We start from the raw sequence: 26213 nt of genomic DNA on the forward strand, positions 1-26213 counted from the left end.
ATCATGGTAATCATGACAATATGGGACAATATGGTACTGCAAGAATTTTATAAGTTTCTCCGATTAATATATTTATTGTAATAAAAAAATATTAATCAACATCTACCACAATAAGATACAAAATATGTTCGATTAATTTCACTATATACATATTAATATTTTTTATTGTGGTAAATATTAATCAGAAAAATTCTTATAAAAATTCTTTCACTACCATACCATGTTGATATTAAGTTTATTAGCAATAGTCTTTAATGATAAATAATATTATAATATCAACTTTGATTAATTATTCTTTCGACATAATTTATTTTAATATCTTGAATTATTATTCGGTTTATGTAACTTATAGAAGACATTCAGCTTTCTGTTAGAAATTCTCACATGCGTAATTATTCAAGGATTCAAGCGACCTTGACGAAAAAAGATGGATGATAACAGTAATTAGTTGGTCGACGGCTTTCACGTTAACTATGCTAATGAATGCGGAAAGCAAGAACTGTTCGTACGAGGTGAACTTATATTACTCGAGTTTGAATGTAATCTATTCCGCGAAGAAATGTTCGACATTTGTGCTACATTATAAGACGTTCTATGTCTCGCCCTGATCCAAATATATTTTCCAAATAAGTAAAAATCGCGCGACCTGAAAAATCATTATTTATCAAAACATAAAATCGCCAATTACTAATTTTTAATTTTTCAATTTATGCTAAAACAACCGAAAGAATAACAATCATTCTTCCTTAACACGAAAGTGAGATCGCGCTCATAAATAATGTTAATATCGATAACTCGCTTTGATATCGATTCGGAGGAATACGATTCTCAACTAACAATGCCACGCCTGCAGATGTCGGCTAGATGAACGAGGACAATGAGGGAGGCGAGAGAAAGGGATAGATAGTATAGGGTGGAAGGGCCGTGGAAAGGGATGAATGAGAGGGGATGAACGAGAGAGGGAGAAAGAGAGACAGGATGATAACAGAAGAGGCATCGACCGGTCGGCACGTTGCCTGGACAACACAACGAACGTCGACTTTAGCCGAATTATTTGTTAAGCCGCGCTCACGTACACACCCGCACACGTACACAGGAAACGCGTTTATTAGTATTGGATGAGAGTTGCATCGGTTTATCTCGGAATTAACGTTGCGCGAATATGCTGCAAGCCTAGGATATTCGCATCGCTTAAATGAAATTCCAGGATATCGTCGAATTTCCCGTATTTAGTTGCTAATTGAGCGAACGCATCAATTGAGAGTATCAGAGACAATTTTGTTACTCGCAAATTTAAATACTCTCTCAACGCTTAATCCGATAAGATTCCTCGAATTTCCAAATTGATACTAAGGTATTTAAGCGATTGTCTTTTTTTTTCCTATTCTTTTCAACGTCGAAATTCGTACATGAAAATATAAAAAAAAAAAAAAAAAAAATGACAGTCCAGATAGAAATGTCAGGAAATAAAAAAATGCGACATGCCGTGGAATTGGACACGAGAGAAATGCTTTTACGAAGATATTGCGTTAACTGGAGCCTTTATAAACTCTCGGTAATTAAATTAAGCGCAGTTACGAGCACGTAACGTCCAGACGGGGCTTCGCGAGATGCGGTTTCTACGTACGTTACTGAAATGCAATTCACCCTCGCGTTTTAAATGACACGCAACGACAATTATACTCGTTGCCTCCCTTTCTCTTTCGCGTGTTCTCCCTCGCGTCTGGTGTCTCTACGAGAGATTGGTTGGGCAAGGTCCGGGACGCTTTTCAAGCCACGACAGTCGCTCCCAAACGGGGGTTATTCACCCCTATCCCGATCGAATTTTAGGGTCTGTCAGGATCGCGAAACAATACACAGTTCTGCCTGAATCAAGTTAGTTCGCATGCAGCCATTTGAATCGGAAAATAATGCTAGTAAGAATTTGTTTTTGCATCACAGAAAAAACAGTATCCTTGAAAGAATGCAAATATGCCTTGATTCGAGTATATTTTATTCTTATAGTAGCGCCAAATATAAATAATTTTGGATAAAGGATAATTTATCCTTAAAACAAAGTGCAAAATATTCTTGGTTGAAGCTGAAATTTACTTATAAATATCGCAAGGACAAGTGACAAGTGTGCATCAGATATAAGCGGTACTTTCAAGTATATATAATAATTCTTAGTTCAAATGTGACCAAGTTTGTTTTTACCATATGCGATTTTTAAAACAAAAATATATCTCAAGGATAAAATATACTTCACACAAACTTATTTATTATTAAGGCAAATGAAAATTTGTGATTACAAAGATCATTCTATGCTTAAATCAATCAAATAGCGTTCAAGAATAAAAATATACTTGAATCAAGAATTCCTTTTTTTCTGTGATATAATCCATTTATTTGCGCGCGGATGCGTTAATCATAATTCTTGAATATTTTTACATTAATAAGTTAGAGCTGCTTTAATAAATTTTTTTGTTATTAAGAAAAGTAAATATTAATTTTAAAATCGTCACCGTTTGTTTGTCACAAAATGTGTGACAAACCGAATTTCCCGTAAATTATTCTCCGCAAGTTAATGAGCAGAATGCGAAACATCCGATATGAATGGTCAACGACCGAAGGTTAAGAGAAATATGCAGCACCGCGGAGAATGCAGAAGAATTGCATGCAAAAATGTCGCGTTAACGGCGTGCCATTAATCAGCAGGAAACCGCAGGCGCGCGTGCGTCTAGCCACGCGCAATTAAGGTAAACACGTGGTGGAAATTAATTAATCGATGCGCGATGCCATGCGTGGAGAACGACGTCATTTGTTGCACAAACCAGTCGGCGTCGCGCGAGCAAATAATGAACGAAGCCAACTAGCGCATTTTTCAGCATGACATTGATACAGGATTATCACGAAAACGTATAATTCTGCGTCACCTTTGATAAAATCTCTGTGCATAATTAAACTTACGCGTCAGTTTTGCATCGGAAACTATTCGCGTGATTTTTCCATTTTTCAGAAAACAATAAATTAACGTCAGAATTATAGGTACCATTGAAAAATTTAGGACATGAAGGTAAGAGTAATCCTCGTATATCTAGGATATGTCGCAATCTGTACATAGACGACGCTTTATCTATGTACACGAATTTTTCATTTAGTCTCGTTTATCTCGTTAAAGTCGAATCTATCACGACGATCGATCGTGTTTCAGACACATACGTGAAGAAATGTAACCCTATCGGCTTCTAAGAGATAACGAGCATATCGTAAAAATCGAGGAAACGTAGCACACTGTAAAAAAAATATGTAAAATTACATAAATAATAAATGTAAAATTACATGATAAATAATGAAAAGGTAAAAATTTCTATTATTTATCGTGTAATTTTACACTTATTATTGTGTGTAATTTTGCATATTTTTGTGTAATATATTACACATTTTTTTACAGTGTATACTTCATCACGCTTGTGTCAATAGCGCGGTGATAACAACTGGCGTTAGTAATAACACGAGGCGCAGGATTCATTTACAGTACTTCGTTAACCTCCGCGAATGGGAAGGTTGTCTAAACAAGTTTCGCTCGAATTATTCGCGCAGAGTCTTTTGCTTTTGCCTTATCGCTTGCTTGAAATCTTTATTCTTTGTTTTGTATGGAATGGACGTTGGTATCTCTGGAATTTCACTGCATTTCCTTTTCTCCATCGATTTAACGATCAATTTGCGATTAACTTGTTTTTTAAATCGATAGATAACTCGTAATTAATGTTTGAATTAAAATGCAATTAAAAACCGCCTTATAAATTAAACGAGGAAACATTCATTTTTAATGGTCCAGTTCGATCTGAATAATCTATTAAAATTTTTCAATATTTATTTCTTTTTTTTTATATTTGCAAATGAAATTTTTCAATAATTGAAATTTTATTGTGTAAGCTTGTGAATATATACTTGGAATTGAAAGAGGATTAAAATGTTTTATTCATATGTAACAAATTCCATCGTGAGTCGCCAAAATAAATGACTTTTAATCGATTTAAAAATAATCCACCATGTTCATTCACCTTTATATAAAAGAGGAATCTTTGCTCCGTATATTAGTGAAGAAATGTGGAGATTAAAGAAAGTTGCGGATCATACTTTCATAGGGAGAGGAAAATTATTCGAATCGAGGAAAATTATTCGAACTACCTCGAAAAGTCCTTCGTTTTCTTCGAGCAATTTACTCGCTCAGTCCGTTGTCAGTCGCGCGCAAATCCAAACCAAGGGAGAATTATCCCGTCTTAATTTCCACCGAAGAGATTACGAATCGCGCGATAATCGAGCTCTCTCTCTCTCACCGAGCCGTCATTAACAGACAACCGAATATGACTGACTGACAATCAAAGTGTAGGACGTGATGAGAGTCGTTCTCGTGTATATGCGCACACGCACTCGCGGCCGTTCACTCGACCGTCGTCGAAGGAAGTATCGACGAAATAACACCGGAGACGAAAGCCGTTTATGACACACATTCTGACGAATGAGCGCCGTCTGACTGACGTAATGGACGATCGAGATATCTTGGAGTAGGTATGACACGCGCATGGCAAAACTATTCGCCGTGTAATTTCGGTTCGCGGTTACGTCAGTCGACAATTTCGTCTCTTAACCACAAATATAATTTGACACTTCTCCGAACAAAAAGAACGGCTCTATTGTTATATAACGACGACGGAGGCAAAGCGCGTAAAAGGAAAAGTGATCGATAAATTCGACTGTGGAACAGGGATACTTTTTGTACTTTATCTTGATGCTAATTTTTGTGAGAATCTTACGATTAAGAAAATTAAGTTTTGATTTTTTTAAACTTTTAGGAGATTATTCAAATTGGATCAGTATATATATTTTTATAATATATAAAAAGTATATATATACTTTTCTCGAATGTGGAGAGCTTGAAATAATATTAGAATTAATATTACAGTATCGACAATAAAATATATGGAAATGATTATTTATTGAAATATAACTGTAGATTCGTCATTATGTCAGAGCTACATAAATTTCAAAACAAAACTGCAAAGATCCTCGACACGTGTATTTCGAATTTCATGTCATGCGTATAAATAAATACGCAAAAACGTATGGGTCAGAAATATTTTTAAATTTCAATTTTACACTTTTTCCTTAATAAATTTCAATACGAAAAAAATGTAATTATGAAATTAATATATAGTTTTTGAAATATGTATTACAGATCAGACGCTATCGCGAGATAATCGTAGCAACGAATACACGGATAAAATTACAGAGAAAATTTTAGTTCAATAAAACCGAAATATCGATGACTCTCGCGATCACGTATGCTTCAAATTCAAACGATTACGAATTCGAATACATCTTGTTCAACATTATACATATACAACATATGTGCTCGTATATATTTCATAAGTAAAGCTTCGCGTCCAATTATTCTCCGTACGAAAGCACGTTTCATTATCGCGCGATAAAAGTTATCGTGCCGACGTTATCAACTTTATCCCCGTTTCGCAATAATCGTCGCGGTGGCAATCATAAAAAAAGCGATTGTACGGCAGGAAATGAGAGACGCCAGGTGTTCCGAATGAAACTCGCTGTAGGCGAGAGCTTTCGCAATAAGAAAGAAGTTCGTAAAAGTTCGCGACCCCTGATATTTTCACTTGTTGCGCGGTAGGAACAACGATGATCGATGATCTTCCTATCGTATCGTTTGATAACCACAAACCGCTGAACATCGTGCGATGCTTAACGCTGTTTATTACCATCCTGGTATCTGATATCGATATTTCTAATAATAATACCTTCTCCCCTGACCACCATGTGCTTTTGCGCTTTGCATATCATGTGTGTGTGAAACTGGCGTCTAATTTGCGTAGACACTTATAAATAATCAAAAGTTTATTTTCAATAGTTCTAGAGTTCTTGACAACAAATAGTTCTGGCCATTAAACGAAAATGTCCATGTCCCTCTCTAATTCTAACTTACATATTTATATAATGTATGTTGTAAAAAAAATAATAAATTAATATATATATGTATTTTATTTGTTATCACAGGTAGCTGATAAGCTGCGCAAGTTTGAGTGCGAAAATCGTTTTTTCTCATTATGCAATGTACGCGAAATACGCGTGCGATTCACGCGTCGCGTCGGGAGTGCCGTGTAAAGCATCGAGCGTTGGGAGTGCCGTCTAAAATATCAAACATCGGGAGTGCCGTGTGAAGTATCGGGCGTCGGGAGTGTCGTGTAAAGTGTCGGTCGTCGGGAGTGCCGTGTAAAATATCGGGCGTCGGGAGTGCCGTGTAAAGTATCGGGTGATCGTAATTATTCATGTTTTCGCGAGTGCCGTGAGTGCTACGGCCAAGAGAGGAGGAAGAGGCCTAGGAGGCATCGGGCAACACCGGAGCAACTGTGAGGTATGCAAAATAAAAATATATGTACACATACACACCTACATATGTATATACATAATTGGAATATTTTTTGTTTCCAGATCAATGTGCTGTGTATACAACTCTGATGCTATTGCACCTATCGGTGAGTGAGAAATTATTTTATAACATTTCTTCATAGTGGGAGTGTATGAATCTGGCGTTTTATTTATGAAAACTTATAAATAATTAAGAGTTCTGCCTTTATTTTCAATTATTTTAGAGGTCTTGATAGTTTTATAATTTTATTCGTCCGCGCGAAATGAGACGCCAGCTTCGCATACACTTGCATTTCTGTCATATCGTAAATATAAATCACGCCGAGTTTTAATTGAACCCTCGTGTGTTGTGAACCTAACGTGTTTATGACACTGACAAATATTAATTCTAAAATGTTTACAAGTAGATCATTATTAAAATATTTGTTTTTACATATGACAAAATCACTCTTGCAGTTGTCGATTATTTATTGTTACATTAGAGATGAGAAATTAAATAATTATTCTTAAATACAAAGATTCTTGTATCTGTCCGCTTCTCGCGTTTCCGTGAGTTTTGCATTTGACGAATGACGTAGGGATGTAACAAATAAAGTCGAAGGGCCAAATAAAAGGAAGAGACAACTAGAGAAGACAGCAGAACGAAAGGCAGGCTCGCGGGAGATGAATTTATGATTAATGCTACGAGACGGCGGTGTGATAAAAAAAAGTCCGCCGCAAAAGTAAAGGGCCGTAAAATCTAATGAGATGAGTTCCATCGGGGATCTCCGAGGGAGACTGGTCTCTCGCGTATGAACCACTCGGCACCAATATTGGCTGCGTGCCTCTTGGACGGCCGTATTATACAGGGTGTTTGAAAACAGTCATATTTCAACAATATGATATTTTTCGTCAAAAATAATTTTTTTTTAATAATTAAATAAAATAATTTTTTGTCAAATAATTTTTCAAATTATATTTCTTCCATTCTACATCTATACGTTCTTGTTCAATATTTTTTTCTTCGATAACAATAGACATTACATCATTATTTCTCTTATTATTATAATTTAGTCAAACGCAATATTTTTTTAAATTTGAGCGGTAATATTTCCGTCTGATTAAATCCAATGTGCCGACAGTTTTTTAATTAGTGCTTTTTTGCCTCATTTCTTTTGAGAGACGAGTACAATTAGTGTTAATTCACTACACTCGAACCAACGGGAATTCAACACCTTGTATAAGGGCGAAAGTCGGATGTAGTTGGTGTGGTACCGATTAGCCCGAACGAAATTGCCTCCGCAAAACGACGGCTGCACCTCTTCGACATTGTGTTGCCGTCACGATTTCTCGTTCACCTTTCCTTTGTCGTCGTGCACCGCTTACGCGATGGTACAGCGGGATTCGCGACCTTCAAGTGTAACATGAGAACGTGGAAAGTTGTAACCGCGCTGGCGAAGATAATAATAAACACACGCAGGTAATAATGGCATGCCATTATTCGTTCGTCGAACAAAAGTATTTTTGCGATTATCTCACTCTTCGCGAATCATTGTGTGCGATAAATAGAAGCGCCATATGCGCGAGAATGGATCTTAATCACACTCTCAAATTAGCGAATAATCGCCAGCGTAAGATGTATATGTGCAAAAAATGTGCAAATGTCCCGTTAAAAGAGAACGTTCTTATTCGAAGAGAAAATTGAGAAGCAATTGCGAACCGTATCCAATATCTTTATACGCCGGTGCATAATTAACGCGCAATAATTTATGTCGTTCCGAGTAATCGCATGTGAATGACTGTCCTCTTCCTCCATTTCGTCTTTCGCCTTTGTTTGCGCGTTCATTAGCGCAACAGTCCCATGCGACCTTGATCCTACCCGTATCTAGTGATAGATCGCGATGATGAACTCACACGGCCTGTAACCTTTCGTGCCGAATTCTACGGTTGAAGTTTCTATTCGATTAGAATGGTGATGAGTTAAATACGTCGCAAAGTGTGTCAACGCATGACGCATGAAAAAAGCAATAGATTTCGATCAGCATAGAAAATTTCGCACAGACGATATCGTATATGTATAAAATTGTATATACTTTGCATTTACGACTCAAGGATAACTATATCGATAAAGAAAACGTGTCAACTAAATATTCAATGAACAAATTAAATTATCAGCAAAAAATGATAATTTTTATATGTAAAATATATTTTTTTATTGTTTTATATAAAAAAATATAATGATATATTTTTTACAAAATATAATTATATATCTTTTACATAAAATATAATTATATATTTTTTATATATATTCATCAAGAAAATCTAAAGTTATTCACTGTCACTTAATTGTTATTAATATAAAGGCCATTTCCCCACTCTTTGCACTCGTGCAGTTTGAAAATTCAGCTGCGTCGCGCGACAAATTTTATTTGCGCATCAAATAATACACCATAACGTTTAGCCCATTCGAAAGATTTGCTAGCGTTAACTGTAAAACGCCAGCGTTTTTTTTTTTTTTTTTTTTTTTTCACGGTCGTTCACACTCTCGTCCGCTCTTCCTCGTCTTTCCTGTCGCGTCCGCACTCTCAAACTGCGCAGTAAACAAACCCAAAGTACGTTTACCTCGCACTACTCGGGCTTGTTGATCCGCTCGATTTTTTTCCCTCCTTTTGACATTCTTTTCTCCACTCGCTCTAAATCGCTCGAGGCGTTTAACGATGCCGTCGTGTGTATTAAACAAATAGTCTTTCATCGCGTCTTTCACGCGCTTTCTCCATGCGAGTTCTCTAAATCGTGTCCTACGTGCAAACCTCAATATAGACGTAAATACTTGAAATTATTATTGAATCAAATTCCAAATCGTTGAATTAATCTCGAGTCGTTCTCGAAAACAATGTGATTAAATACCATGGTACAGTTTTTTATCGATATGTGCCCTAACAGTGCGTGCTGCAATCATCACGATATTTGTGATTGTGAAAGATGACAGTGACAACCTCTGATAAAGGTACAAATAACGATAAAGATACGATCGAAGAATAAAAACTTTCAACCTCCTTGCAACTTCATTTTTCGGTGGATTGATATAAACTTCGATGACATGCGTGATTTGTGATCTATCAGAATGATAAATATGTCAAACGTCTTTTTAATGCGTTTATTGCATCACAAAGTGCTCATTAATACTTCAGAATTTTTATCTTATCAATCTGACTTCTAGTGCCTTTATTACATCCTCGTCTTTATATATAACATTCTACAAATAACTTGCAATTTTAAATACGATAATGTCAGAATCTAAATCACTGAGTATTCACGGAAGCCACATGCTCAAATAACTCGATATATATGTACATATAAAAAAAATATGAAGAGTTTAATATTAAATATTTAATATTTCATACACGAGATTATTAATAGTTGTATAAAAAAAACATATATTTATAATATGCAAAAGTATTTATATATATAAATAGGATATAAGTTACTACGAACTTTACAAAAAATATTTTTTTTTATATAAACTATAAAATTTTTTGTAATGTGTATAATAAGTATATGAGAGAAAAATATTATAGATAAAAAAATTGATTAAAAATATGGAAAATTTGATATACTTATTTTAGATGATTTAAAAATTCGTTTTTCTCTGAATAAAAGCTTTCAAAAATATATACATATCGTATAGATAATATAAAAAAGATATAGAGTTGCTTTTTTTTAGATAAAAAAGGTAAATATAAAAGAGGAAAGGCGCATTCTTATCGCTACGATATCGTGCAGGATATACGTATAAAAATGAAAAAAAAATATATAATCCGCTCGTGCAACAAATCCACTAATAACTCGAATCTATAAAATTCTAAAACTTAACCATTGGAACAACAGATATTACATATATACAAGCACACGTATCAGTGAGCCTAACTTACCAGTTTTTTCGTTGATTTAAGCAAAGATTAAATATCACCATTCAACAACTATACGATCGTCCCATTACGTTTTCGTGAATGGCGGAGTTAACTTGTCACGTGGAAGCCCGTTAAATTGCGTAGTGCCAAAGCGGAAAAGTATGAGAATTTGCTAACGTTATTGCATTAGAAAATTAACATTTCTTGTATTTAGTTATTTATTAATTTGAAAATTGCGTAAGCAGAAGTTTAAAGTTGTATAAAAAAAATATCAAGTATATATAATCTAAATGCAGATATATATGTACGAAAGGAGGGAATTCGCATAGAGAGAGAATGCATCTTACCTTAGATGGACAATATATTCATATATCCAAAGCTACACTGCAAACATATGTATAAATGGCATAATATCGAAGAAAGAGTGGGTTAGTAAAAGACACGAGCCTTGATCACAACAACGTTCGACATGTAAGAAACATTGATTAGTAAACATTAATTAGTTACAGATATACATTCGGAAGAACATCCGTCGCGAGTGTGAATGAATCCGATAGATGCTTTCCGCGTTGCTTACAAGCAGAATTTATATATAAAGTCAGAGATAAACTCAAAACAGGAGCTTATCATTACAATAGCATCAAAAACAGAACTTATCAGACTTGCTCGTCAAAGCTGCGATGTGTTTCGACCACACGAGTTTATCGAGTATCGACGATAATTAAGTGTAACGTCTCGATATCGATCCTGACGTCATGTCATCATAATTATCGGAAATGTGATTATTCGTTAAACTATCTCGCGTGCGAAATGTCCGCGATCAAATGAACGCGGTCGGTTCGTTCTTCGACAAGCGCGACGCGAAATATCAAAGTTGGAGCAATTCGATACGTGAAAAATCGATTTCGCGTTGAGAATCACGTAAGTCTCCGTCTCTTATACGCGAGTCGACGCGTTTTACGATCGTTCAAAGCTGAGAAGATTTTTTTTTTAGAAGCAAATACATTGACATGTCGCGATTAAAGTCACATTTAGCGGTAAAAAAATTCAACTTTTGTTCCTTCCTACCATTATTATTATCGTCGCTACCGTTATTATCATTCCCCACATCGATTAATCGTATTATACGGACAAGGGTGTGTATATATAGGGTGTTTGCTTGAGACATGAAATGCGCGATGTCAAACTTACTGCAAATCCTCGACAACCAGATCTGAGTCAAACTGCAACAATCGATGTAATCGATAATGTCGTCAAAGTCCGAGAATAGCGCGGCGTTTCGAGTTTCGTTCCTGCGCTTCCTCGGAGCATTATCCTGGATGGGGTGTTCATAACGGGGATGGATCTCCGATCGCTCCGGACATTCTACATTTGGGCTCTCCGTGGAGTCTTCTTCGATGGCGCTCGTTAGCAAGGAAGCATCAGCTGAGTCTCCTGCCATACCGACGGCACTGTAATCAGACGATGGTTCGGCTACGGTTACAACAATCGCATTACAAAGGCGAGTATAACGATAACACCGCGCGTTGTAGATATATTTTTGCTAATCGACGCATTGAAATGTTCACTCCGCGTGAAAAATGCTCGAGGAATACGATATAGATTGATAACGTTAATAAATTAAGCAGAGCGTCGCGAGATACGTCGAGATAACGCCGCGAAGTCGTGATAAATGATCGATGCGAGTTTATCGCTGTCAAATCCGCGAGGAAGCCTCCGCGCTGAGGAGATTCCGAGGTATACTGCTCTTCGGCATTTCGATGAAGCATTTAGCTGAAACGAGTTGTTGATAAGTACACGAACGAGATAGCACTTGGAAGTTAATGCAATTCATGCGAAAGTACATATAAGATGATGATAGAGACGAACGTCCGCTTCGCGGGCACACATATCCCGGACGCGTTATCATTTACCCGGCGCATTTAGCGCGCGATAACCCAGATTGCGGCACGTACAAAGCGGGTTATCGCGGGGTAGCGCGAAAAAAAAAAAAACGCCGATATTACGCGGCCGGAATCCGCGCGCGAAGATGATAGATATCGCGCGATAACCCTTTGACCCGGCCGACGATGACAGAGTTTACTATCGGCGCGTAATCAATCGACGGCAGCCGGTTATCGGTTCACGGTATACGCATTTACGGTACAAGGCGTCTCCTCGCCCGAGCGGCTCCGAGAGCACTGTTTTATCAAAGGCGGCGAAAAGCGCGCGCGCGCGGCTGCAGACAAGGACGTTATTTGGCCCGAAGACGCGCGTCGCCTTCCCGAAGGAGAGTGGACCCCAAGCGGGCTCCTAACAAAGGGCAGCACAGGGTTTTCGTCATCCGCACCACGACGACGACGAAGGAAAGGAGGTATCGATCCGACGCGTCGGGCTCAATAATTCCGGCAAGGGTCCCTCTCTCGGTCCTTTTAACGCGAGAATGCAATTTGTTAGCTCGCCTGCGCGCGATGTCCGCGATTCTCCTCCTTACACCTGTCGTTCACACACGATCACAGGGATTCGGTCCGCGGGTTACCTTTGTCCGCTTTCGCTTAAGAGCATCGATCCTTGTTAATTCGAGAGATGAGCGCGAAGATGAGATCGACCTCTGACATAGTCGACTTGGAAAAATTCGATAGCGATATATCGATATGTCGATTATTAGCCGGATCGTGTTACAGGAATTATATTATTTTTCACGAACAAATCAATGCTGCGATATACTGAAAAAATATGTGTACACTAGGAGAATTTTCTTTCGAAATTTTTACCCTGAAAATCATGGTGATTATGAGAGTGTGTGGTATTGGAAGAATTTTATAAAAGTCTCTGATTAATATTTGTCATAATAAAAAATAATATCTATTAATTTTACCCTGTACATAATAAAATTTACTATGTACATATTAATATTTTTTATTGTGATAAATATTATATGTGATATATCGATATGTCGATTATTAGCCGGATCGTGTTATAGGAATGACATTATTTTTCACGAACAAATCAATGCTGCGATATACTGAAAAAATATATGTACACTGAGAGAATTTTCTTTCGGAATTTTTACCCTGAAAATCATGGTGATTATGAGACAGTGTGTGGTATTGGAAGAATTTTATAAAAGTCTCTGATTAATATTTGTCATAATAAAAAATAATATCTATTAATTTTACCCTGTACATAATAAAATTTACTATGTACATATTAATATTTTTTATTGTGGTAAATATTATATGTGATATATCGATATGTCGATTATTAGCCGGATCGTGTTATAGGAATGACATTATTTTTCACGAACAAATCAATGCTGCGATATACTGAAAAAATATGTGTACACTAGGAGAATTTTCTTTCGGAATTTTTACCCTGAAAATCATGGTGATCATGAGACAGTGTGTGGTATTGGAAGCATTTTATAAAAGTCTCTGATTAATATTTGTCATAATAAAAAATAATATCTATTAATTTTACCCTGTACATAATAAAATTTACTACGTACATATTAATATTTTTTATTGTGGTAAATATTAATTAAAGAAACTTTTATCAAATTCTTCTAATACCGTGATTTTCAGGGCAAATTCTAAGAGAAAATTCTCTCCGTGTACTGAAACAAATATTCAACCTATAAGATAAATTATATGTTGAAAATTTTTCGTAACTTGCGAGAGAGAACTCTGTTTCACTTAGCGGAATATTTTGGGATCCGCGAATCTCGGTATGTGCGATCAGCTGTGCCAGAACTCGTAAATATTCGCCTGCGCGCCGGCATACCTAACTTTATGGCTATTATCGCCGCGCTTGTTGGAAACCTATTCTTCATTGGGACACAATTTGAATCGATAGAGAGAGAGAGAGAGAGAGAGGGAGAGACGAAAATTTACGATGCTCGCATCGATCGATCTACTCTGATTAAGTAAATCCGATATCAACGTTGATATGGAATAATAGTGATAATAAGATGATTTCATGACTCGCTTTTAAAACGACTTCGAGCAAACGCGTGACTTCATAATTTTTTAATTCACGGCTGCAATATCTAAAGTTATACGCTCCAGAAAATTTTCCGATATACGTAATTGGCCGTAATTTTACATTTTACCACACAACGCCTGACAATTAGTGAACTAATCGAATGAAAGAGGTAGCTTCGAGAAATATGCAGATATTTTAAAATCACCATTTTAATACATATATATTATTTGACTTGTATATTCGATCAATTTGACCATTGATCGTCCGTATCTGGAGCTATGAAAATTGAGAACTTTGCGACAAACACGATATCGCTTTTTCATGCATTAAGGAACGATGATATTGCTTACGATAATATCTAACGAACTTGTCGTCCGGTCGTATGGACCATCGAGGTCCCGAACGGGGCCGAGATGTCAAAAAGGACAAGTGGTCGTAATACAAGCGGAGAAACGAGTTTCATACTAGCCAGAAGTTTCCCCGAGATTGCCAGTTACAAGAATAGTATCTCCGGTTTATCCTAGCGCCACCCCGTCCTCCAAAAACCGATATCTCCTCCGGAACAAAGTTCGAATAAGTTGGTAGAAACGCAGGAAACGCAGAGGAAAAAGTTGATACCGCGAAATCGATATACGGATGTCACTGTATGTTTTCTCAAAACAGGTGTCACCAATTTCGCAATGAATAAAATCGATTGTTTGCATTTACTTTAATCTTTGATTAGTATCTTGCGCGATTTTCTGTCGCGATTGTTTTAACACATACACACATGTATACACAGACGGAAATTTCTCTTAGAATTTATCCTGAAAATTATGGTAATCGTGGGACAATGTGGTATTGGAAGAATTTTATATAAGATATAAACTTTGTAGACATAGATTTTTTTATACGATTAATTTTAGAAGAGTTTCTCTGATTAATATTTATCGCAATAAAAATATTGATATCTACCACAATAATATATAAAATATGTTCAATGAATTTTACTATGTACATATTAATATTTTTTTTGTACTGAAAAAAAACTATTGAATTCAAATAAATATTTATTTAAATATAGTTCCATTTACACATTTATTTGAAACAAATAAATATTTATCTGTTTTGCAAAAAGGATTTTTATATCAAATAAATATTTCTCACGACAAATCAATATCTATATTATTAGTTTTAAATAAATGATGCATATAAAAGAGTATCGAAATAAATATTTATTTGAATAATTAAATAATTTTTTTTCAGTGTATATCATCCCACGATTATCATGATTTTCAGGGTAAATTCTAAGAGAATTGTCCTTGTGTAATTATACTTTTCATTATATGCATTATCTTTGAATTTTTTTGAGAAAGCGATATATATTATTTAGTTCTTATTGAATTGGCGAAGTGAGTTTATTTCGCCGTTATCATGCCACCTGTCAAAACTTTAATTTCCGTAAGAGCATCGTCGAAAAATTCTTCTCTGAATTTTCTCTCCTAATGTCTCTTCCATGCTACGGCGTTTACGTACGTTGACGCGAGCTCGCTTGACGCCGGCGACATTGAGGGACGTATACACCTTCGGCCTTTTCCTGCCTTTTATTTCAACAACAAAAAAAAGATAGGATGATCCGTCGACGTTCGATATCGCAAAAATGTTCCTACGATAATTTCGATTTTTCGGTAATCAAAAATTTGACAGATCGTCTTTATCGCAAGACATGCAACGACATAAAACACAAGCAGAATACGCGTCTCTTTTTCATTTTTTTACATTTAAATCGCTATTTTTCTGAGAAAGACCTTTGTTTCTTTCTGTTACATTTTGACAAGTAAAGAATTTTTTAAAATTTCTTGAATACAATTTTGAGTTCTGTTTATTTATTACATAAATTATTTTCGGAGTAATTCATATATACCTAACAGCAAACGATAAATTCGAACAAATGAAGAGAAGATTGAAAAACTCTTGGGCAACCTGTTCGAGTTTTCGTTTACTGCCCGACGAATAGGACTTATAGGTTCGAAGTTAAAACTGACCGAAAGTTTCTTCGAGATGACTCGGACGGTGAAAGACAAAGAAAGAGAAAGAACGAGCGGTAGCACTCTCGACTTTACGATAACGCCGTTCCGGAAATCAAGAATTACGCAAAGCGGATACTTTCGCGAGATATGTACCTCGCATCGTTTATCGACATTTACCGGCGAGAAGGCGAAGGTAAATTACGCGCACACGTATTTCACGTTCATTTACACGAGCTGCTGCGCGCGCGCGCGATAAAATTACGACAATATTTTGCTTTCGAGTCGGTGTTTGTTTTCGACGATCTATCGAACGCTCGATAATGGATGCAAGCGTACTTTTTTTTTTATTGGAAATTGCAAGAGAAATATTTTCCGGCGAAATCCAATCTTATCGATATCATTTTAGAAAATTGTGATTGTAAGTTTAATTAGTTTTGCGCGACCGGATAACAAAAGGGGAACGATAAGGAACGTAAAGGAAAAACATATAATGTCGCGCTTTTATCCATGTTTTTGCCCGCGGCACCCACCGACGTGATGATCGATTCCCTGCGATTCTTAACGCAAAACCGCATTGATGGGCTCGGCCTGTCGCCACCTATTTTTCTGCGCGATGATAAATGCACTCGCAATCTGTCCCGATCATCGATCTTATCTTTCGCAAGTTTTTTTCCTTGGAAGATTAAAAATATAACATATCTCAGATGACTAATGTGACGCGCGCGACATGTGTCTGCGTTGAAAATAACAGAGCTATATCGGATATCTTATAAAAGTATATTTGAAAAATATTTGAAATATTTTTGAAAAATGTGTTTTTCTCTCGTCGCGCAAAAAAGAAATCGAAATCTGCAAGGTCGACGAAAATGAAACAATTTTCAACCGATTCTATATTTTTGTATACATAGATAAAATATTGTTAAAAATCTTTCTTCAATGGTAAAAGTCGACCAATCTGGCAATCATTTATTGTAGATAATTAGTTAAAATACAACGTTTCGGCTGTCATTGCAGCCCTTTTCAAGTAAATCTATAAAAAGTTACATAAAAATAATTATAATTTTAATACATTTCATCGCGACAATTAATTATAAATTCATAAACAAAAAAAAAGTTGTTACATATCAAAAGTAAATGCAAAATAAATTAATACAGTAAATGAAATTCACTGCATACCTCCGACAACATTCATCATTGTTTTAATGAACAATGTAAAATTGACAGAAGTAAGCAAGAAATAAAACGATATTAACAGTTAGCAAGAATCTTAGTCACTACGCGTTAAAAAATCGAGACAAAACTAATGTGTCTTTCGCAATCTAAAACCTCATAACAAAGTCAAATAAATAAATAAATAAATAGGTAAAAATAAAAATAATTTAAATAGCGTCAAGAACACGATCATAAATCCCACTAAAATTCTCCGTATCTGAAAAGGGCTGCAATGACAGCCGAAACGTTGTATTTTAACTAATTATCTACAATAAATGATTGCCAGATTGATCGACTTTTACCATAGAGAAAAGATTTTTATTAATTATTATATAACCTTAAGGATTTTTATCTGTAAAATATTGTTCTCTATATTACGTATAAAATCGACGAAGATATCAACTTTATCGTTCACCCTTTCATCTTAAAATCTGGATTTGCAATTTGTCGTATATTGATTATACAATTTCTGAATTTCCAGTCGACCGTATAATCGGCGAAATGATTCACGGATGTAATAAGGACGGAAATCGGACCGATGAAAGACTTTATCAGCGCAGCTTTTTTCGCGCACGATGTAATCCTCACAAAGAATTCGTCCCCGCGCACACATATTGCCGCTACTGTCGACCGTCACGTTTGAAAGCTCTCGCATGCGGGGATTATAAATTCGGCGGTGGAAACTCTCTCGCCGGCGATACACGAACGCGCAACCTGTATGAACATTCCGCGGCGATCGACTTTACGAAGCCAATTTCGCCCGGTAACGTTCAAGCGGAGGTTGGTTGTAGCCTCGGGGAAATTCACCTCGACCGCCCTTTTTTCTCCTCCTCTTTCTTTTTCAAGTTGCCATCTCTTATCCAGAGCTCGAATCCTTTATTCGCGGCGATGCGTCGGTGTCTCCTCTCTTCCTCCATTATTACGGAAATCCCCCGGTGAAACACTCGTGTAAAAAAGACCGTTCGAAGTAAGGTGACAAATGGTCATACGCGCAAACACTTGGATCCCCGAGATTGCGCGGAAAATGTATCGAATGTTAGCCACTTCTAACTCACTCACGTTTCTCTCACTTTCCCTCTTTATCCTCCCGTAAAGCTTCTCTCGCTTTTCGCAGCTTCCGTTTCCGATGCGGTATGAGCGATCTACCGGGAAATAACTTTGAATCCTTCCAAACCATCAAATTATATTATTCACTGTTAATTGCAAAGAACGAACGAGTCTTATCCGATTGTTTGCGCAACCGTCCCAGGTGGAAATTGTGTTGAGGCTTTGACAAGACTCCTAACTCTGTAAGGGTCCTAATGTGCAAGCCCAAGAACCCTTTAAGGTCGATCACGCTTCAAGCTTTTTTGGGATGTGTGTATAAAATAAATGCAATTTAATTTATTTAATATATAATATATGACTCGACAAAATTACAAACTCATTATAGTTATATTGCCTGCATATTATAGCCCTATCAGGACCCTTATTGATTTCCTTATTCGGACCATACATTAAATTAGCTACTCAAAACTGATATCACTTCACTAGGACCTAATCTGACAGTAATGTGGAAATCCCTGATAGAGACCCCACGTTTAAGCCTTTGAAGGCCCCGACATTTCTTAAGGTTGCCGTAACAATTTTCCACATGGGGTATAGTATAGATTCATAATAATCGCAATGTAACGCGATCGATCGATCGATCGCGCGTCTTATAGCCCTATCAGGACCCTTATTGATTTCTTATTCGGATCATACATTAAATTAGCTACTCAAAACTGATATCACTTCACTAGGACCTAATCTGACAGTAATGTGGAAATCCCTCATAGAGACCCCACGTTTAAGCCTTTGAAGGCCCCGACATTTCTTAAGGTTGCCGTAACAATTTTCCACATGGGGTATAGTATAGATTCATAATAATCGCAATGTAACGCGATCGATCGATCGATCGCGCGTCTTCGGGCGACGTCCCCGACAAACATCCTCTTTTTCTTTCCTCCCTCGCGGATCCGCAGTCAATTTCCCCGGGTACACAATATCGGCGCCAAAGCTGCCAATCCGAAATCGGATAGCTCGTCTCGCGAAGACTTCCACTTCCGCACTCGATAACAACCGCGTCTGTGCGCGTTCTCTCCGACCTTTAGGTCTCGCCGTCATCATCCCTTTGTCGAGATGAGGAGCGCCGCGATTCCGTATCAAAAGAGAGAAAGAGGGTGACTCTGAGAGATTCGCGCTCTTGATATTCGTCTTCTTCTCGCGTGAGACATTAATTCATCTCGGCCCTCACTCGGCAGTTGAAATAATCGCGCGTTTCATCGGCTCGTATCGCGTCGTGAATCACTCGAGCCCCCGAGTTTCCTCACACACGCGGCCCGTATATTAACCCCGGGAGTTTCCCTCGTTGGCGAAGCGCGGAGATACGGCACAATTTACCGGCGCCGACGAGTCTGACGTACGAGAAATCTCCCGCGTGCGCGTTTCACGGAGGAGGACGAGGCTAATAAAAGTCCCGGGTTTATGCCTAACCTAGGCCAATGCGCGCCCATCGTGCGCGTCAGCGCGCAGAAATTCCGACCTTGGCACTGGTACCAAGCCTTTCGAAAACGTTACCGTCCGTCGTAATCGTCAGCGCCGATGCTGAGCTCTCTGTATCTCTTCGACATGCGATCGATATACGCGAGAGAAATTAGCATGTCATTATCCTTTTTTATATATAATTTTCATAAGATGATTTATGCCTGCGTATATATTATGTATGCAACATTATACATGTACGTATATTATATATTCTTTAATAATTTATTAGTATGTCATTATGTAATTATTTATTAACATGTCATTTAATTATATTAACATGTTACATAATTATTTATTAGCGTTTCGTATAATTATAATTATAGCGTGTCGTTGCAATTGTATTTTTTGGATATCTCTCTTTCCCATTTTTCTGACGTTTTAACATTCTTATTTCACGCTTATCTATCTTGCTGTGCCGGTTCTAATCGTGTGCATCGGGCCAGCACGTGCGCACATACGTATCTCTCTGTAGTCGGTCACGTATATGCGTATACATGCTGATAACATTTAGGAAGCTGGCCAAATAGCACAACTGTGCATAACCGTGTCATATTTTGAATGGCGACAGAGTAACGACGCGCGGCTAAAGAGAGAGAGAGAGAGAGCTCGTCGAAAATCGAAGGCATTTATTCTCGAAGCAGGTTTATTTCGAACAGCTCAAAGATAGTCTCGATCCACTGCGGCGGAAATAAAAACACAGCACCGACAGTCGTTTCCACATTTTTGTGGCCTGTAAATTCATGGACGTGACTCAACTCGATTCGATATTGAAGCAGAAAAAAAAAAAATAGATAGCCTCGAGAGTAACATCGGGAGAGTTTGTGCAAAAATTCGATAGTTTTGATTACAGTTCCAGTTTGTCTTCAAAGAGTTTAGAATTTTCAATAACATCGATAAAAGTTTCAGTTAATTAAAATGCATTAAAATCGCATTTGAGAAAATAAAACGAGTCGCTAAATATATATACAGTCAACATCGAAATGGACTACTTTCCGCTTCCTTTTTACGAAATGTCGAATTATAAAGCGCTGAGTCGTTGAAGAATAAATCTTTGCATCGTAATCCTGTAACCTCTTGTGATCGTCCGCACGAATAAACCGGATTTCGTTTGTGCCTTGATTTTTACGAGCGCGTGATGTAATCTCCGGAACAGGTACAAAAGGATGTGTATATATATATTCGTGACAGAGTCCAGCACGATGGCATACAACCATCCTCGTTCAATTAATCTATATAACGAGCTACGAGCTTCAATTTTATAATACGTTCGTAATACTCGCAGAGTTCTAGACTCTAGACTATACTCGCATGTGCTCATCATCTATTCGTGTCACGTCGCCGCAGCGGCGTGACTTTAATTACCGCGTACGACACTTATTAACGAGTGAATTTCATTTTCTCAAACTGCAGCTATGACGCGCTCATAATTAATGCCAAGTCGATTTACCCGAGACAATTCCGCACTCGTATTACACAAGTTCTTTCTCTCGTCCTTTTCTCACGCCGACCCGTAATATAGATAATGAGGCACAATAATTATTTTTTTTTTTTTAATAATTACGCCAGCAATTGATTTAATTACACATTACCTTTTATTTTATTTTATTATTTTTTTTTTTTTTTTTTTAAGGAACTTTATATCGTTTCGTTTTATTTCTTGTGATATGTATACAGAGAGAAAATTTTCTTTTAGAGATTACCCTGAAAATCATGGTAATCGTTGAACAATATGGTGTTGGAAGAATTTTATAAGAGTTTTTCTGATTAATATTTATCACAATAAAAATATTAATATCTATCACAATAAGATATAAAATATACTCGATTAATTTGACTATGTACGTAGTAAAATTTACTATGTACCTATGAATATTTGTTATTGTGGTAAATATTAATCAGAGAAACTCTTATAAAATTCTTCCAACACCATATATTATCCTACGATTACCATGATTTTCAGGATAAATTCTAAGAGAAAATTCTCTCCGTGTTCTTTTTTTACACATATGTGTCAATTTTACTTGTCGCTCGAGGAAGCTTAACTGAAAACAGATTGGAATTGGATTCTGACTGAAATACGTGTAGGAATCTGCGCTTCTAACGCTAATATAATTACGTAGACACACACCACACCTTTTCACGATTACGTGTTCCGTTGAGTGTGTTGAATTTTCGAGTCGCAGAGCCATTTATACTTCCGCTTTGTATGTTTATCGCGTGGCACTCTTGTCTTTACTGCCGTTATGCCGCGCTGTAATTAAGGATAAAGGCGTTTATTGCAATATCTATCGTCGATTCGCGCGGAAACGATGGACGAGGCCAGACATTTCCGTGCAGAAATCGCGTCGTTACCTGTACATTTCGAGTACGTGCTTCCCTCGGAGCCGATGAGATCGGGTTTTCGACGAGAGATCAGGTGGATTCTCGGGTCAGGTAATATCATAGTCGTATCCTACTGCATATGAAACTCGCTAACTAATTTCGCTCGCGTGTGTATTCTGCTCGTGGAGCACGCGCTTCAAGAATAAACTCGTTTCGAACCGCACGCTCTGCGAAATCACCCCGCGTGATCCATCGTACAATTTGTATTACATGTGAAACCAAGTATAATGCAATCCTGTAATAATACAAAGAATTACGGAATCGGTGATTCGAGGAACGCTACTTTCCGAAGAATGATTGAAACCCACTGCTCCGGAACAATCATTTCACACATTATGCAGCAAAACGGTATCGCCGTCCCTCGATATACAGGGTGTAACTAAACAAAGGTATACGAAGCACATTATCGGATGCAGGACGACAAACTAAATCGAAAAGTCCTGAACCATTTTTTAATCTGAGCTTTATTTTTGACACTATAAATTGTTAAAGTGTGCCAATTAGCGCGTGGCTACAACGGAAAACAGCGTAAGTCCCGCCCTAGTAGGCGGGGCCTACGCTGCTTTCCGTTGTAGCCACGCGCTAATTGGCACACTTTAACAATTTATAGTGTCAAAAATAAAGCTCAGATTAAAAAATGGCTCAGGACTTTTCGATTTAGTTTGTTGTCCTGCATCCGATAATGTGCTTCGTATACCTTTGTTTAGTTACACCCTATATATATATATATATATATATATATATATATATATATTCTCACATGAGAATGCTACGTCGAAGGGAAAGAGAGGAAGGGAAAAAACTGCAGGAGAAACGTAGATGAGAAAAAGGAAGAGCACGCGGATACTATTTGTCGAGCGGAATAGCGGCATTCCCAAATGGAACGCGAGAGCACTCCGGTTATTAGCGCACTTAAGTGCCGACAGAGAACTTCGGGTCCCCCGGTGTCGTCGAAACGAGGAAGGGCGATCGATATCCATCCGGTGCGCATTCCCCTTTCCCACACCGATGGTCCTTTCCCCTCCTCGTTCGTGTACCGCGATATGCATAATATTTACACTGCCCCCAAGTGCCAGGCACGTCAATTTCGCCAATTTCAGATATATATGTGAACGCGAATGCATGAGACGCGAGCTGCGCCCGTAGTCTCGAGCATGCGGTATCAATAGGGTGTCCTGTCGCAGGGTTTAGGGTTTCCCGCGCTTACCTCTACACTTACTGAACAAAATTACTAAATTGGTAAATATTTATTTCGATACTGCCTAGTAAAGCATTTATTCGAAACAAATATTTATGTGTTTCGAAAAGGATTTTCTTATATCAATAAATATTTTTTACATCGAATCTCAATATTATTAGTTCCAGATAAATGATTTATTTGTGGCAGCTTTGAAATAAATACTTATTCGAATTCAATAAATTTTTTTTGCACAATTCTAATTTGATGTTATCTGATAATAAAAAATGATAAAAGCACGTGGTTCTTGAATTACAAGTGACTGGACAATTTGGAAGATATCGCGCGAATTTAGCTTTATACTATTGAGAGACAAGTGTATAAACTTTCTTCATCGGGTTTCAATTCTTCAATATCTTGAAGAGAATTTTAATATTTAGAATCAAGGAGATCTGACTGTGTTTTATCGATAAATATTATTTGTATTCAACTATATTCATCGACTAACAATAAGTATAGGCTACTGTATATGTATATTAAAAAAAAACAAGGAAGCTAAAAAATTAGTTTTCTTATCAGTCTTTTGCATTAGGTCAAGCTAACCTAAACGATAAGAAAACTGTAATTATTTAACTCTCTTGATTTTTTATATACGTGTAGCAGCCCAGACTTGTTATTATATGAATACTTAAATTCTAGTAAAGGATTTTTTATTCTGTACAGCCAATAAGGAGTTAAATGAAAATAATATTTATCGATGAAACAAGCACAGCATCTTTTTTCCGAATTATTCGTTCGAAGGAAATAAATTTCACATTGATCACGTAGATCAGTGGTTCTAAACCTTTTTGAAGTTACGGAACACCATTTTAATTATAAGACAAATTTGCGGAACACCAAAATCATTAAGATTATAAAGGGAATAACAAAAATATGCATGAACATATTTTTTATTAAAAATTATACAGTACAAATTATGTAATAGTAAAAAATTTAAATTTAAATTATAATTCATAAAATTAAAAAATTATTAAAAATCTTTCCTCAATGGTAAAAGTCGACCAAACTGGCAATTATTTATTATAAATAATTAGTTAAAATACAACGTTTCGGCTGTCATTGCAGCCCTTTTCTTTATTATTTTTATGTAACTTTTTATAGATTTACTTGAAAAGGGCTGCAATGACAGCCGAAACGTTGTATTTTAACTAATTATTTATAATAAATGATTGCCAGTTTGGTCGACTTTTACCATTGGGGAAAGATTTTTATTAATTATTACTGGCGAACCTTAAGGATTATTATCCGTTTAAAAAATTGTAATAATTTTTTTTATGTAGATATGCCGTGCTTTCATAATTTCGCGGAACATCGGTTAAGAACCACTGACGTAGATAAACGGAACACCCTGTATACGGCAGGCGTGGGCCGCAATTCCGAAATTCCCAATCCCTCCTCGGGCGAGCCAAGCCCGGCGAGCGAAGCGCGTAAATGCGAAACGAGTTCTTGAGTGCAAGTTAAGCCGCGGGCTTACGCGCTTATTTAGCCAATTATGCTTCGGCTCGCAACATCCGGTTGTTCGCGGTTCGAATTCAGTTTCGCAAGAGGAGCCGTAATAATGTCTCTCTGTTATCGAGCGCGTTTAAACCGACGTCGAAAATGGCTTCTTTTCGAGGGTCCTCTCCGCTGCGACAAAATTATAATAAATAAATCTCAACCAGTAATATTAATCAGTTTAAACAGGAAAAGTGGAAATTAAAGTTTATATAAATTATATGCCGTTTTCTCGTATAATATGGTTTTCTTTCTCGTTTGATCTCTTTGATCAGTCTTCTTAATTCCTTTCTAGTCCTCGCCGCCAAAAGCGGCCTCGTTCGAAGTCTCCGCAATCAAAACTATCGGACAAGCTCGATCATCAGAAGTCGACTCGTTTAAATGATATCGCGCTCGTAACGAGAAAAATTAAAGCGATCGAGAGAATAAAAGAGGGAGAACGAGATTAAAGCGGGGAGGGAAAAAGAGAGGGTGGGACATTTGATTCCGCTCTTTCTCAATGAGTTTTCTTCGACGACGTCCCAGCCACTTCGTAACTCGAGATAAACTTTTGGCAGGTACATGGGAAAAACGATATAGCGCGGGCGTTTCTCCACACTCTGCACGCTACATCGTCGAGTACACTCGACTGTTATTTCAGACTCTCGTTCTCCTTCTCCTCCTCTATGTTTCACCCTTCTCCCTGTATAGTTGAGTTCGTACTCGGATAGGGTCCCGCGATGGCAGGCGGTATCGTCTTCTCTGGCAGCCGAGCGCGGGCGAGATGAACTTTATGGAAATGGTCAACATTATTTTTCCGTACGCGCGTGCACGGCATATGCACTCGCTTGTTGACCACCACCGTCGCTCATCGTAAACAATACCGACCCAGACCAGTACGTTTCCAACAATACGCGCGTAATGTTGCATTTTACGGTAAGCAGATCGTCCAGCTCCATTGCACACGTGTGCACATAATGTTATCGGCGTCGGACGTCCCCGATCGCGACTTTAACCATTTCATTTCGCGCGCGTCTGTCAAAATTTCTC

The 26213-nt window shown here is 37.2% G+C and overlaps 2 protein-coding genes across 4 annotated transcripts in view; one reads left to right on the forward strand and one right to left on the reverse strand.

The window, feature by feature from the left end:
- LOC114937766 (growth factor receptor-bound protein 14) overlaps positions 1–26213 on the reverse strand; it is a 295927-nt gene that overhangs the window by 223797 nt on the left and 45917 nt on the right. The window contains exon 2 of one of the 2 annotated variants that reach the window (XM_029311373.2): positions 11514–11773. In XM_029311373.2, coding sequence (XP_029167206.1) covers positions 11514–11763 — 250 coding nt within the window. In that variant the 5' untranslated portion in view covers positions 11764–11773. Of the gene's footprint in view, positions 1–10343; positions 10535–11513; positions 11774–26213 lie in introns of those variants that run through there. The other variant, XM_085486113.1, reaches the window with a different exon arrangement.
- The window catches only part of LOC114937764 (protein-lysine N-methyltransferase SMYD4), a 140025-nt gene that overhangs the window by 2387 nt on the left and 111425 nt on the right, over positions 1–26213 (forward strand). For both annotated transcript variants that reach the window (XM_029311369.2, XM_085486112.1), the window contains exons 2-3: positions 6061–6418; positions 6496–6539. In XM_029311369.2, the coding sequence (XP_029167202.1) occupies positions 6522–6539 (18 nt within the window). In that variant the 5' untranslated portion in view covers positions 6061–6418; positions 6496–6521. The remainder of the gene's footprint in view (positions 1–6060; positions 6419–6495; positions 6540–26213) is intronic.

The sequence above is a fragment of the Nylanderia fulva genome, unplaced genomic scaffold (assembly GCF_048542155.1).
Source record: "Nylanderia fulva isolate GAGA-0341 unplaced genomic scaffold, ASM4854215v1 Scaffold4, whole genome shotgun sequence".
In the NCBI taxonomy this organism is placed as follows: Eukaryota; Metazoa; Arthropoda; class Insecta; order Hymenoptera; family Formicidae; genus Nylanderia; species Nylanderia fulva.